Source organism: Phyllostomus discolor, chromosome 9 (assembly GCF_004126475.2).
Source record: "Phyllostomus discolor isolate MPI-MPIP mPhyDis1 chromosome 9, mPhyDis1.pri.v3, whole genome shotgun sequence".
Lineage (NCBI taxonomy): Eukaryota > Metazoa > Chordata > Mammalia > Chiroptera > Phyllostomidae > Phyllostomus > Phyllostomus discolor.
The window spans coordinates 83,984,710-84,001,054 of record NC_040911.2 but is presented as its reverse complement, the minus strand read 5'-3'; the positions used below and the strand labels follow the sequence as shown (position 1 = coordinate 84,001,054).

The window sequence follows — 16,345 nt, the reverse complement described above, 5'->3', positions numbered from 1 at the left end:
AATGGAAACAAAATAAAGGAGGAAGCTGGCCTGATTGCACAACCATGTAAGTCTTTTCAAAACCAGACTTTGAAGTACCTCTCAGGAAAATCGAATGCACCGCGTTCTGTTTGTGGTTGCTGCTGGTAGTGCTGGTGGTCTGTCTTTTTTTTTTTTTTTAAGAGCTTTGTTAAAGCACAACTGACATAATTAACTGCACTGCTCTGAAATACACAAAGTTGTGAGTATGACATATGTATACATCTGTGAAACCATCACCACAACTAAGGTGATGAACATCTCCATCACCCTAAAAAGTCTCCCCCTGCTGCTCCGTAACTCCTCTCTCCCGACACGCCCATCCACTCACTGGATAGAATTTTACGTAAGTAAAGTTGTGCAGTATATACTTCTTTTTATATGGCCTCCTGAACTCAATGTGATTATTTTGATTCATCTTTTTTTAACATCTTATTTTTCAATTACAGCTGACAGACAATATTATATTAGTTGCAGGTGTACACCCCAGTGATTACACATTCTATAATGATCACCCCCCCAAAATCTCATACCCATCTGACACCATACGTAGTTATCACAACATTATTGACTATATTCCCTAGGCTGTGCTTTAAATCCCCGTGACTATTTTGTAACAACCAATCTGTACTTCTTAGACCCCTCACCTTTTTCACCCATGCCCCCAGCCGCTCTCCCATCTGGCAACCGTCCACATGTTCTCTGTATATGTGAGCCTGCTTCTGTTCTGCTGTGCTGAATCCATGTTGCGTATCAATTACGCATTCCCTTTTATTACTAAGTAGTACATTTCTCCATTCATCTTCGATGGACATTAGCAAGACGGAGAGGGGGAGAGAGAAGGGGAAGAGATCTGACGAGGCCAGAGCTGCTGCACAAGAAACAGAGTTTGCGGCGCACGTCCAGCCAGGAAAATTAATGCTGAAATAACAGGGAAATACTCACTGGAGAAAAATAACAATGAAAAATATCCACAATTTATAACCGTAATGCATAGAATACAATCCAAAATTTCACAGCAAATGAATAATTTTAAAAATGGAACACATTCTCAAGAGAAAATAAACTCGGTGGAAATCATGAGAAACCATGAGAAAACCTGCCATTAGAACCAATAGACAAGGAGTTTGAAGCAATTATTAGAACTAACTAAGCAAAACAAAAACATGTTATCAATGAATAAAAATCTCAGGCAAGAAATGAGACGTCTCCACAGAAAGAAATTAGAAACAATCAAAAAAGAACCAAATGAAATATTAGAATTAAAAATTCAATTTCTAAAACATTCCCTGGGTGGATCTAACATCTCGTATCTAGCTGTATAGATATGAGAAAGAGAAGTGAACTTGAAAGGAGATCAATAGAAATTGTCCAAGGTGAAAAACAGAAAAATATTTGTTAAATAATGAACAAACTCACAGAGCTGTTGGATAATACCGAACAATGGAGCATATATGTAACTAAAATGTCAACAGTAAGAGAGGCAAAGAATGAAGCAGAAAAAAAATTTAAGATATAATGGCTGAAATTTTCCTAATTTGATGAAAGATAAAAATTTGCAGATACAAGATTCTAATCAAGCAGCATAGACACCAAGAAGCCCACACCAAGACACATCGGAGTCAAAATGTTGTAATCTAATGATAAAGAGAAAATCTTGACACCAGCAAGGAAAGAAATAACGTATTGCGTACAAGGAGTAACAATCTGATTAGGAGCTAAATTCCCTTTAGAAACCTAGGACAAGAAAAGAGTGGGGCAGTGTATCTAAAGTGCGGAAAGAAAAGAATAACAGTCAACTCAGAATCTGTGTCTAGTAAAAATACCATTCAAGACTGAAACTGAAATATATCACCAGATACAAGAAAAGTAAGGCTGGTCATCACCAGCAAACCTAAGCTACAATAAATGTTCAAGGGGACTCATTAGGCTACAGGGAAACGGTATCAGATGAAAAGACAGCTCCTCCCAAAAGAAGGAAGGGCATCACAGATGACAGAGGGGACTGTGTCCCTACCACGAACACTGGTGACTGAGCCAGACACCTAGAAGTTCCATCCTCAGCTCTTCCCTCTCCTGGTCGCCCCAGATTTCCCACACAGTGCCCACCCTCCGCCTCCACTTTGTCCTCCCTGGCTCATCTTCTGCCACCTCCGCCTGTTTGCAGACCTCTCCTCCCCGGGCTCCCTGCCTTCAGTGGAGTGCTGCAGCAACCACAGGGATTCTTTCTTTCCTTTTCCTTTTTTAAATAGTTTTACATATAATCTATTTCGGTTTTTACACGGCAAAGTACTATACCATTTTATGCAAAAATTAAACTAATCTAGAAGGATACACTTCTAGAAAGTGGAAGGCAAACATGCTGGCCACACACCACTTAGGAAAATAAGATCTATTCTACAGTAAAAAGAAAATGGATTCCTCCTCCAAGAAGCAGGGTGAAACACCCCGGGAGTCCTCTAGAGGGTGCTCTAGGACGTTCCTCTGCTCCCGATGTGCTGGTGGATCACCGTACAGCATTTTGTAGATGTGAAATGCTTTACGCTGTTCTGTAATCTAGCACAAGAGTCTCTGCTGACCCATCCTTACAAGGATGATTATCACGTGCAGCAGCACAGGGACTGGGCTCACATTAGCTCCACTGCAGGGAGCGTTTTAAGAATCTCACTTTGCAGCAGCCATCGCCATAGACATCAAAGCCTTCCAACCTGGGTCCCCATCTCCCACTGCAAGGGGACCTTGATCCTAGCAGCTCCGGACACTTGCTTGATGTTTCTCTCATAAACAGATCGATGCGGTCCAGACTGTGGGTGCAAATATATGGAAACGTAGGGAAATCCTATCTCATCATTAAAAGCCTGTCCCCAGAAATGATAATCACCTCACATTCCATTGGTAAGAACAGTGGAACACAGGACCACACTTCGACGACAGGGAATGGGACATCGGCAACCGCTTCCAAGTGACAATTGCATACCACATGTTTGAGGGGAAAGCTGTTGGTAGTGAGCACAAGGGTAGAATCCTGAAAACAGAGGAGGAGCTGAAAGGTACAGGCCGCTGAAACTGAATGTCAGTGTCAATTACAGAAGGGAACAGGTGCCAAAAGATACGTAAGAGTAAACTGTCTTTGCTGTTTCACAAATAATCACCAAGAAAAAAAGCACAACACTTTCTGTTGGATACAACCAAGCATTCAACAAGAAAAGACATTTTTGTACCAAAGTAATTCAAGATTCCAAATGAAAACATAATTGTGTGGCTAGGCCATCGGGACTCTACCTGTTTGGGGAGCCACAGTTAAAATGCTAGTGTAGCTTGTACTGTACTAACGGGTTACGTTTTCCTTATATCTGCTACTGCAATGCAAAAAAAATCATCCAAAACAAATAGAACTGTTACTTATATTCCACTGTTTATGCTGCTGTTGCACAGTTTTATAAATTAATCCATCATGTTTCTGACACTTACACATACAGTTTTTTCATCTGGGGAGTTACGGACAGAGCATATTACTCTGCAGCCTCCCCACCGCTACCTGTGCGTGTTCTCAGTAACACGCAATGAGACATGTTGCACTGCGTTTGCTGGAGGGATGTGGGGAAATCTCTCCCAGGGCTTTGCCCTCCAGGCCATGGCACAACTGTGTGAACACACGCGGTTGCCTATCCCACGCTGTGCCTGAGGTGAGGGCCTATTAGCAGGGGAGACAAGTCACAGGCATGAGGAGTTTGGATCTGTCTGATCAGGCAGAGGGGTTATTAGAAGCTCCCTAAAGGGGTCATTGTACCTTCCACACTGGAATGCCTTGATCACGGAAACCAGCCTAGAGTCACAGAACCCGGACGAAGGCACTGACCTCACTGCTAAGCCTTCCTTCTGAGGCCTTTTATGTTTTAGTTCCTTCACCTGTCTTTTCCAGGACAATTTTTTTACTCTTTTTTCCCCCCATGGGATAGCAACCTTGCTAGGACTCCAAAAATAGGGACTGGAAGAAATAAAATCGGAAGGCAAGGTGGTGTTAAGTGCAGGTCGGCCAGCTCTCTGGGGACACCAACCTCACGCTGAGCCCTTCCACTTAATACCACACTTTCAACATTTTGGGTTTGGTATCCTTACCGGCACTTTTGGGGGACTTAAAAAAGATCTATTTTAAGCCCGTAGCTCAGTGGATTGAGCGCGGGCTGAGAACCAGTGTCTCAGGTTCGATTCCCAGTCAGGGTACATGCCTGGGTTGCAGGCCATGACCCCCAGCAACCGCACATTGATGTTTCTCTCTCTCTCTCTCTTTCTCCCTCCCTTCCCTCTCTAAAAATAAATAAATAAAATATTTTAAAAAAAGACTTCATCTAAAAAAAGATCTATTTTATTTGGGTATAATTTATAAACAATACACTTCATCAATTTAAAGTGTACAGTTTGATAAGGTTGGCAGTTGTATACACCCATAAAGCCACCACCATAACCAAGGTACAGAACATTCCCATCATCCCAGGAACTACTCCTCACGCCCCTTTGCAGTCTGTCCCCGCTCTGCCCTAGCCCTCTGCCCAGCAAGTGGTCTGTACTTTCTCTCTAGAGACTAGTTTGCATTTTCTAGTTCTATATAAACGGAACCACACAGCTGCACTCCACAGCTGTGTGGCTTCTTTCATCAGCAGCATTATTTTGAGATTCATCCATGTTGTTGCATGCATTAGGAGTTCCTTTTTTCAATTGTTGATCAGTATGCCATTGTTTGGATATGCCACAGTTTTGTGGGGGGTTTTGCCAGCATTTTTAAGGTTAGGTATGTGAGGCTGAGAAGCACCAAATGACTTTTCCAGGGTCTCATTAATGCATCAGCTGTGGAAGCTGAACTGAATATTCTGCCCGACTTCGCCTCACGCCCACACACATTTGCAGGTCCCTCATTTTTTGCCATGAAACAGCTTCTCTCTTCGAATTACCAAGACCTATACTCCCTTGACTCAGGCACATTCAACGTGTCAATCAGGCCCTTCTTCGCTTTGCTTTGTCAGCCTAAACGCCATGATTCATCACTCCAGCTACTCCCTCGTCAACACCCAACAACCCAAACACTTTCGTTGTATGCACTCACCCAGGAAAAGGCCAATCCCAATGCTGGACAATGTCACACAATTGTGCAGAATAGAGGCATCTGAATTTGTTATATCTGATTTTTTCAGAGCCCTGGGCAGCAGCCATTTGATTCCCTATGCGCCTCCTTCAACAGAAAGCTCAGTGAGGGTAAGAATGATAAGTGGTGTTGCTCATTTCCCAAAACCACCTAACATAAGCTCCATGGGGGCAGGAACGGCCTGCAGTGTGCATCGCCATATTGCCAGCCCCTGAGACAGTTTCCAGACCATGACTCATGCTCAGTAAATACCTAATGAATGAAATAAATGAGTACAAGCTTAAAATAAAGGGATCAACAGTAGTCCAGGGTTTCAAGAATTTTGCTTTGGAAATTACAATTAAGCAAACACTTGAGAGATAAATAGGAGTTAGCTCGTGACGGGAGCTGGGAAGGACAGTATTAAAGGAAAATTGAACAGCATTTCTATGGCCCTCCCTTCATACCTCACACACAATCATTCCGAATATTCTCCCTACTCGAAGCCCTTCCATCCTCTCCTGCCCTGCTGTCATTCCTATGAACTCACTCAGATTCAGTCTCCACGTTGCAACCACAGTGATAGCCCCGAGATGCAATTCTGCTGTTGAAGTGAGTAAGATGGTAGAATAGGAGGCCCCTGGATCTAGCCCTCCTCACAGGAATACAAGTTAGCAACAATCCACAGACGAGATACCTTTATGAAAATTCCAGGACTTCCGGTCAAGATGGCAGCAAGACGAACATGGCTCCCCTCTTCGCACAACCACATCAAAATTATGACTAAAGCATAGAACAACCACCACTCGGAACTGTCAGAAAAGGAATTGAATGGAAGTCTGACAACTACAAAATTAAAGAAACCACATTCATCCACGGTGGTAAGAGGGGTGGAGACAAGAAACAGGCTGGCCCCTCACCCCTGTGTGGTAGATAAAAATTTGGGAGGAATATCTCAGGAGTGAGGAGTTGCCAGCCCCACACCAGGTCCCCCAACCCAGGGTTCCAGTGCCAGGAAGGTAAGTCACCACAACTTCTGGCTGCAAAAACCATCAGGCACTCGGTCGGTAAAAGAAACTTCTGGAGCCCCAAGCAGTTCCTCTAAAAGAACCCACACACAGACTCACCTACCCAGTCTCACTGCCTCTGAGCTCCAGCAATGGGGTAGCAGCTTGAGGAGCACCGGTGGCATGCAGGGAGAGGCTGAGGTGTCTTGGAATCAAGGAGAGCAGAGGCCATTGTCCCCTTCCTAAACCCTCCCAAAACAAAGCCGACAAGCTGGCACCTGATCTGAGATTCTGTCAACCTGGCTAACACTGTTTGAACCACCTTGGAAATCTCAGAGACTCCACCCCACCCAATTTATGGGCCCACCCAAGCTACTTTTCCATGTGAATGGCTAGTGTTGGCTCACGCTTCACAACTTCCTAAATCCTCTCAAACAAGCAACAGCTGGCCTCGGTGAGCCCCAAACTGGGCACTAGCAGCAGAGGGAAGCCTAGATTCACAGCTTGGCTTCACCTGGGAATCTCCAAGCCCAGCACAAGTAGCAGCCATCTCAGATTGCTTTATAGCTCAGGCAGGGTGGCTCCAGATAAAACACAGGTGGAGGCTGACCTTGGGCTGCACCACCTGAGAAACCCCAGGGCCAATGCACCCAGTGAACAGCTACAGACCACATCAGAGCACTACCACCCTGCCCCTGCACAGCTGATCCTCCAGAGGGCAGAGGTTAGTGGTCAGTGGTCACAGCCAATCCTTGCAGCTGACCGGCCTGGGTAAATCCCTCCCATTGATCTGCCAATAGCCACCAAGGCTCAACTTCAAGAGGAGGGTGTACTCAGTCCACATGAAGGGTGCACCTAGAGTACCCAGATTGGGTGATAGGGGAGGCTGTACTCTTGTAGAGTAGGACTCTACAAGACACCTACTACCTTAGGCCACACTACCAAGACACAGAGTCATAGCAGCTCTACCTAATGCATAGAAACAAACACAGGGAGGCTGCCAAAATGAGGAGACAAAGAAATATGGCCCAAATGAAGGAACAGGTCAAAAATCCAGAAAAAAGTACTAAACAAAATGGAGAGAAGCAATTTATCAGATGCTAAGTTCAAAACACTGGTTATAAGGATGCTCAAGGAACTTAGTGAGGACCTCAGCAGCATAAAGAAGATCCAGTCAGAAACAAAGGATACACTGATTGAAATAAAGAACAATTTACAGGGAAACAACAGTAGAGTCGATGAAGTCAAGAATCAAATCAATGATTTGGAACATAAGAAAGCAAAAAACAACCAATCAAAACAACAAGAAGAAAAAAGAATCCAAAAAAATTAGGATAGTATAAGCAGCCTCTGGGACTTCAAGAGGTCCAACATTCACCGCATAGGATTGCCAGAAGAAGAAGAGAAAAAGCAAGAAATTAGAAATCTATTTGAAAAAATAATGAAGGAAAACTACCCTAATTTGATGAAGGAGACAGACATACAAGTCCAGGAAGCACAGAGTCCCAAACAAGATGGATGCAAAGAGGCCCACTCCAAGACACATCATAATTAAAATGCCAAAGGTTAAAGACAAAGAGAGAATCTTAAAAGCAGCAAGAGAAGAACAGTTAGTTAACTACAGAGGAGTTCCCATAAGACTGTCAGCTGAATTCTCAAAAAAAAAACTTTGCAGGCTAGAAGGGATTGGCAAGACATACTCAAAGTCATGAAAAACAGAGACCTATGGTCAAGATTGCTCTACCCAGCAAAGATATCATTAAGAATGGAAGGGCAGATAAAAAGCTTCCCAGACAAGAGAAAACTAAAGGAGTTTATCATCACCAAACCCTTGTTATATGAAACACTAAAGGGATTTATTAAAGAAAAGAAGATCAAAACTATGAACAATAAAACGCGAAAAAAATACTTATCAACAACTGAATCCTAAAAAATAACTAAGCAAACAAGAACAGAGACAGAATCATGGACACAGAGAATGTTTTGATGGCTGTCTCATAGAAGGAGGGTATGGAGAATGGGTGATGAGGGGATTAAGAAGTACAAATAGGTAGTTACAGAATAGCCATGGGGATGTAAAGTACAGTACAGGAAAGGAAACAGCCCAAGAACTTATACGTATGGCCCATGGACATAAACAATGGTTGGGGAATTGCCTGAGGGAATGTGGGCTGCTGAGTAGAGATGGGGGGGAGGGGGGAAAACTCAGGATGACTGTAATAGCATAATCAATAACATACAATTTTTTAAAAAATTTTAAAGAAAATTCCAGAACCTGGGAGTGAGGCTGAAGCACCCACTTGGAGGAAAAAAAATATGCATTTGAAGAATAAGAGAGGCAGGTTCACTTTGACCACAGTGCCTCTTCGCAGGCCAGCCCAGCACCACACCAAGAGGGATCCGGTGGGCCTACGATTCCTCCAGTAGAGAAAAGAGGACCCGAGGCAGACATTCAGCTTCCCCAGCATTTCTGGGGCACTCCCTGGAGGCCCACTTCTGTCTTGGAGAACCCAGAGGAATTGACAAACCCAGACCACACAGAGGCAACTGGGACAAAGAAGGGAACAGGGCTCACAGTAACCAGGCAGTGGATCTTGGCAGTGGAACCACATCCCAGTCAGTGTCCTTGCTCAGAGAGGCGAGTCAGTGGCTCCTTCCACCCATGAAACAAAGTCAGCAGCCCCTTTGGCCAGGGAGCACAGTCAGCATTTCTGTCTGGCTGGGGTCCTTGGTCAATGGTCCAGCCCAGTTGTCAGCATAAACTGTGGCCCTGCCTGATCATGGAGCACAGTCGGTGACCCTGTCCAATGAGAACACAGCCAGTGACTCCACCAGGGAGCAAAGCCTGCAGCCCCAACTAAGCCCAGAGCCCAGCCTGCAGCTCTGGCCAATTGCAGAACTGAGCCAGTGGCCCCATCAAACTATGGAGCACAGCCTACAGCCTCACCTAAACATAGAATCTAGCTAGAAGCACCACTTGGCCGGGGACACAGATTGCAACCTCACCCAACCACAGCTGACTGCAGAGTCTAGCCAGCAGCCCTGCCCGACTGGAGTCCAACCAGCAGCAGTGCCCTGTCAGGATGCCCAGGCTGTATTCACACCCAACCAGTGAGTGCAGCAACTGGCCCTGCCTGACCTTGGAGCCCAACCAGCAGCCCTGGCCAACTGCAGAGTCCAGCCAACAGCCCCAGTTGCCTGCAGAGCCCACTCAGCAGCTGTGCTGACCCTGGAGCCCAACCAACATCCGGACCTGACTGAGGAGCCCAGCCAGAAGCATTACCCAAGGTCACAGCACAGGCAGCAGCCCCACCCAACCAGAGACCTCTTGGCAAGTCACACCTGCCCCTGAACGGTACAAGCTAGCCCCTCTGGGACCCCAGGCTAGGCTGACCTAGAAAGGTCTTTCCATTCGAAAGCGAACCTATAAAGATAGAAGAGGTGAATGCTTCCTCAAATGCACAGACACCAGTGCAAAGAGGCAAAGATCACAAAGAGTCAGGGAAAAAAGAAACTTATAAAACTCCAATAACTGACCCTGAAAAAATGGAGATCTACGAACTGACGGACACAGATTTCAGAATCAACCTCTTAAAGAAGTTCAGTGAAGTGTAAGCAAACACAGAGAGACAACTAAACAAAGTCAGGATAACAATACATGAAGAGAAGGATAAGTTCATACTACCCAAAGCAATTTATAGACTCAGTGCAATCCCTATTAAAATACCAATGACACGTTTCATAGATAAAGAACGAACATTTCAAAAATGTATATGGAACCATAAACAACCCTGAAGAGCCTTGGCAATTTTGAGAAAGAAGAACAAAGTAGGAGGGATCACAATACCTGATATCAAACTGTATTATAAGGCCACTGGAATCAAAACAGCCTGGTACTGGTATGAGAACAGACACATAGATCAATGGGACAGAATAGAGAGCCCAGAAATAAACCCATGTCTGTATGATCAATTAATATTTGGGAAGGGGGACAGCAGCATAAAATGGAGTAAAAATAGCCTCTTCAACATATGGTGTCGGGAGATCTGGACAGCTACATACAAACCAGAGACCTTTTGGTTCATGGGCCAGTGCTCACCCCACTGAGCCACACCAGCCAGGGCTAAAGCAGCTTTATTTGTAATTGCCAAAGTGTGGAAACAACCACGATGTACTTCAGTAGACAGATGAATACCTTAACTGTGGTACATCCAGACAATGGGATATTATTCAGTGCTAAAAAGAAATGAGCTATTGCCCTGGCTGGTGTGACTCAGTGGAGTGAGTGCTGGCCTGCAAATCAAAGGGTCACAGGTTCGATTCCCAGCCAGGGCACATGCCTGGGTTGCAGGCCAGGTCCCAAGTAGGGGCATGTGAGAGGCAACCACACAATTGATATTTCTCTCCCTCTCTTTCCCCTTCCCTTCCCCTCTTTCTAAAAGTAAATAAATAAGTAAACTCTTTTTTAAAAAATAAGCTATCAAGCCATTAAAAGACATGGAGAAAATGTAAATACATATTACTGTGTGGAAGAAGCCAGTCTCAAAAAGATACAGGCTTTGTGATCACAACTCTGTGACGTTCATTAAAAGGAAAAGCTGTGTCCACAGCAAAGGAAACCATCAACAAAATGAGAAGGCAACCTGCTGAATGGGGGGAAATATTTGCAAATCAAATATCTGATAAGATGATATCTGAAAATAGATAAAGAACTCACACAACTCAATAGCAAAAAGCAAAATCCAATTAAAATGGACAGAAGATCTAAATAGATACTTTCTATTTCTAAATAGATACTTTCTATTTCTAAATAGATACTTCTTCCAAAGAAGAACACAGCTGGCCAGAAGGTACTCAACATCACTGACTGTCGGAGAAATGCAAATGAAAATACAGTGAAATATGACCTCACCCCTGTTCAAATGTCTATAATCAAAAAAACAAGAAGTAACAAGTGTTGGCGAGGATGTGGAGAAACGGGAACCCTTGTGCACTGTTGGTGGGAATGCAGACTGGTGCAGCCATTTACAAAACAGTATGGAGGCTCCTCCAAAAATTACAAATATAACTACCACATAATCCAGAAATTCTACTTCTGGGCATTTTTCTGAAGGAAACCAAAACACTATCTCAAAAAGACATGCTCTCCCATCATTATTTGCAATAGCCAAACACCAGAACAACCTAAGTGTCCATTGATGGATGAATGGATTCTTTAAAATGTGATATATACGCATATATAAAGAAACATTATTGGACCATAACAAGGAAAGAAATCGTGTCATTTGCAACAACATGGATGGACCTTAAAAATATTATACTAAGTGATGTGAGTCAGAGAAAGACAAATACCATATTATGTCCCTTAAATGTGGAATCCAAACATGAAAAACAAAGAAAAAAAAAAGGCCTCATAGATACAGAGGAAAAAAAGGTGGTTGCCAGAGGTGGGGTGGAGGGCAAAAATGGGTGAAGGTGGTCAAAAGGCACAAACGACTGGTTGTACCATAAATGAGCTCTGTGGGTGTCACACACAGCACGGTGACTACAGTGGACAATATCGTATGGTTTATCTGCAAGTTGCTAGGAGAGTAAATCTTAAAACAAATGTAACTTGTGTGGTGATGGCTGGTAACTACACATCGTGATCATTTTACAGTCTACACAAATATTGCATCATTATTTTGTTGCACTTGAAATTCATATAATGCTACATGTCCATTATATCTCAAAAAATATTGTAAGTTAAAGTTATGCTAAGAGATGCTTCCTACACGCTCATTTAACCAATGCATACTGAGTTCTTATGTTGATTTAGTAGCCTTGCTGGACTCTGAAGACATCAGTATGGAGAAAAGACAGGGGTCCAGGGTTAGAGCAACTTCTGCCCTTCTGACTCGCACACCCTGCGTGTCTCAGGCAGGATTAGCTGACTTATAAGGAAGCTAATTCATTATTGTCTCTCTGCTCAAACTTTAAGAAGGAGAGATACAAAGGGCCTGCACTTTTGTATCTTATATCTTGTATCTCCCTCAGGATCAAGAGCAGGAAATGTGTTGCATGGAGTGTTCAGAAAAGGAGCAGGAAATGTGTTGCATGGAGCGTTCAGAAAAGGTTGTTCTCAAACAGAACCAGGGAAAACACAACTCCTGTGTGCTTTGGATGCCCTTCGCTGCTTGTGGCCTAAGGCCATGTAGAGGCCCATAAAGGCTGGAGCTCAACCCAGCCTAGAGACCATCAACCCAGATCCGGGCCCTCTTCTCTGGTACCCAGCCATGAAGCTCCTTTTTCCTATCTTCGCCAGCCTCATGCTACAGTACCAGGTGAACACAGGTAATGTGAAATCCCAGGTTTTAGAGGGGTTGGCGTGAGAAAGCAGAGACTTGGTTGTCCATGACAAGGGGAACCCCAAGAGATGCTGAAAGATGAGTTGCCCAAAGGAAGAGTCTTCCTGACACACCAGCTGTGCACCATCCCCCAAGCCTCCCCACAGGCCCTAAACCCAAACTGTGTCTGATGGAGACGCGCCGGGAGCTAGCTCCAGCAAAATCGGGGCATTTCTGTGTGCTCGGAAACTATCCATCATATAGAGCTGCCTTCTTACCCTCTACAGAGCTGTCAGCTGGGAATCGGCCTAATCTCGCTCATTTCTGCTCTATTTCTAATTTAAACCCCCCTTTGATGCAAAGGTTCCTGTCAGTAGCAAGGAGGAAGTCCCTACACCTCATGCTCAAAAAAAAAAATCTTCTAAGATCCAGCGAACAGGTCTGTGTTCTCCATCTCAACTTTTTTCAGAGTTTTATCCCTTCTCTCAGCACTTTTTGTCTTGGAAACACACAAATTACCGGTAGGAGCATCTAAGAATACACTGCGGCAAAGGGCCGAACCAGAGGATCAGCCATTGTTTCTAGAAGAGGGAAGCAGCGAGACCTGTTTCCAAATACAAGAATCATCCAGACATTGGGAACAACTGGCAATGGGTTAGGGCAGGGAAAGAGTCAAAGATGCTTCTGATGTTTTTGTCTTGGGACCCTAAGGGAAGGGGAGCGACATAAGCAAGCGTGACTGTCACCTTGGACAAAGTCTCTTAGCCACAGTGAGCCTCAGATTCCACGTGAGTTTAACGGGGTCAATCAACGTAGCTGTTTGCGATACAGGAATTTTACTGGCTTGCCTCTGGTTGAGGACCAATGTTGAAATGTATGTGAACATGATCAGCTGAATTGTTAAGATGAGAAAAAAAAAAACTTTCTTGATTCAGAAAAAACAAAGGTGAGACACTGAGATGGAAAAAAGCATCTGGCAGATGAAAAGGAGGTAGAAACCGAGCAGAGCGTTGAGAGCGAGAGCAACAGACAGTGAAGAGGGGGTTGCACGGACAGTGATGAGGGTGAGGCGATGGGTGTGAACATGCCTCCCAAGGACAGAGAGCCCAGGGAGGCTGCAAACGGCAGAGCGCCTGGGAGCCCCAGGGGAAGCCCTTCCCGAGAAGGGCGAGGTCGGGACCACTGGGTTTGGCAAGATGTCAGCACTCCTGAAGTCCTATTGATTCTCTCTTGAAATTCTTTCTCGTGTGAGTTTTATGGCAGATTTTACCCTTCTTGGTAGATTTTACTTTTCCCCTAGGATCATGGAGAAAGAGTGATGCCCTCCCTGGAAGTGTCTAAGATGCTGAGCCGGAGGTTGAACATCCCATCCAGAAGCAAATAACTGGGTTCCCTTTTCTTCTTTCCCCTACGTGCCCTAGATTTTAAAGTAACTCAATGAAGGGAAACTGGAGAGATTTACTGTGGGTTCCACTGGTGTACAGAGACTCTCTTGGTCTGCAGTGGGCTTCCATCGACTTCCCTAAACACTGTCCTTAAGACTTAGTGTTGACAGACCCCTCCTTACTCTATCCTGTCCCTCCAACAGCTTTCAGATCATACCTAGTCATTAACCTTAACCCACTGGTTTTCTCTTTTGTTTGTGCAGAACTCTTTGGCTGGAAAAGATGTTTAACAGGTTTTGGGCGATGCAAAGACCACTGTTCTGTGGATGAAAGAGAGATGCAGAAATGCAAAAAGAAAAAATGCTGTGTTGGACTAAAAACAGTTCGACTGATAAATACCTACCTGCAAAATGAGCTGCTCCAAGCACTTAAAGAAGACATCCCCAGACCGATAAACATTACCAAGCTTTCTAGCCCTGCAATCCAAACAAAATATCGTAGTTTATCTCTCTCCCCGCAAGTCAAAAGCCCTGTTGCCAAACGTCATCTCAACGCCATCAGCATCTCAAGTGCCAGCCCTGGGAACTCTGCCAGCACCAGCACCAACCCCGTGGCCTCGGGAGAGATTACACGCCCCGCCACTCCTACCAAGGGCAACACCAGAGAGAGCCGAGGGTCAGCCACTGACTCCCCCCAACCATCACCACCACCCTAGACGCTGCCAACACCACAGATGGAGCTGGAGGAAACAGATGGGTGGGGATGTGGGTCTTTCCCTTAAAACACCAAGTTCCTCTCTATCTTTGCTTTCTATTAAATAAGACATAGAACTGTTTCTGCTGTCATGCGCCATTCAATAGATCCTGCTGAAGTGCCTACAGTTTACGTACCGGTATCATTCTCACAGGAGCTTCACACGGCAGACAGGGCTGCAGAGGAGTAGAATTCTAGTTTACATGCCCGGAGAAAACACCAGGACTGGTGACTGCAGCACTGAATCTGCCTTTTTCTTTTTAAGATTTTATTTGTTTATTCTTAGAGAAAGGGGAAGGGAGGGAGAAACAGGGAGACAAAGGGAGAGAAACATCGATCAGCTGCCCCTCACAGGTATGCCCCCCACCAGGGACCCAGCTCACAACCCAGGCATGTGCCCTGACCAGGAATCGAACTGGAGACCCTTCAGTTTGCAGGCCGGCACTCGATCCACTGAGCCACATCAGCCAGGGCTGAATCTGCCTTTGCAACATGGACTTATAGCTCTCATACAGTGTTTATGTTTATTGTTATTATTGCTATTATTTTTTTTAAAGAAACTATGTATGAAGCTGAATCCTTCCCACTTCCTGACAGGTGGCAGGCTAATCCCACACAGAATGCTGATGTTGCTGCTTGTCTGGCAGGGAAGAGAAGAAGGCAGGGCTGGGGAAGAAACTCGTGTTTGAGGGGAACCCTAACTTATTAGCAGACCTTCTCTCTACTATTCACATCACCTATAATGGTCTGACTTCCAGTTTAGAACCACTTTAAAAATATTAGTTATGAACATAGATTGCCACATTAAAATTGTAAAAGTTTGAGAACTATGAGAGGGGATCCAAAAAAACCCCAGAATTTATTTATAAAAAATTGTGTATTTGTTCTTACATGTTTAAAGCTCAGTCACCTTCCAAGTACTCTCCATTTGATGCAATACACGTATCAAAATATTTTTTTCCACTGCTCAAAACAGTGTTTGAACTCGGCAATTTTGATGCCTTTTAGTGCTTCTGCCACTTTTTCTTTCATCTATTCCACATTGGCAAAACGTTACCCTGTAAGGATTTTTGGGGGGGTGCATGCAGGAGGGAGGAGCAGAAACAAAAAAATTCTCTGGGGTGAGATCAAATGAATAGGAAGGGCCTGGCATGGGGGTCATGCCATTTTTGGTCAAAAACTGCTGAACACTCAGTGTAGTGTGGGCAGGTGCACTTGTAAATCATCCATCATGAAATGGGCAAACGCATGGAAAGTCTTCAAAAAAAATTCACTGAAGCCAAACACAGCCTCTCACCACACCAGCTGATGCACTGAGGCAGATGGAACACTAGAACACTCCTAGAGTGTTCTAGAGTGAGTCCTAGAACACTCACCCAGCGGGAGAAGTCTGTACTGCAAGGGCCCCGCCCTCCAGAAGCTAATTCTGGTTTTTGGGGGGGTCCCCCCTTGTATGAGTATGTATAAATTAAGTTGGCCTGTAAATAACCTAAGATGATGGAGGAAAGGGCCCTAAATACAACAATAGATTAAAAGTTGGGGGCTGAAGATAGTGTCCAAGAAAAATGTTAATTTTAATAAATGAAAAGCCATCTGTCAATAGCCAAGGCTCAGAAAAGATGGAGTAGGAGGGTCCTGGGGGACTTGGGAGCCACGCCACAGCTGGCCTGGCGCGTCGGGCTCCAGCCCGCACCCAACTGAGTGCGCAGGGAAAACTCTGAGCCAGAAACAGCCCCG

The 16,345-nt window shown here is 44.7% G+C and overlaps 1 protein-coding gene across 1 annotated transcript; it reads left to right on the top strand.

The window, feature by feature from the left end:
• Nucleotides 1-12,407: 12,407 nt before the first annotated feature.
• DEFB129 (defensin beta 129) lies at nucleotides 12,408-14,570 on the top strand. The gene is made up of 2 exons (XM_028523886.2): nucleotides 12,408-12,477; nucleotides 14,119-14,570. The coding sequence occupies exons 1-2, from the start codon at nucleotides 12,420-12,422 to the stop codon at nucleotides 14,568-14,570; spliced, it is 510 nt and encodes a 169-aa protein (XP_028379687.1). The 5' UTR covers nucleotides 12,408-12,419.
• Nucleotides 14,571-16,345: the final 1,775 nt, after the last annotated feature.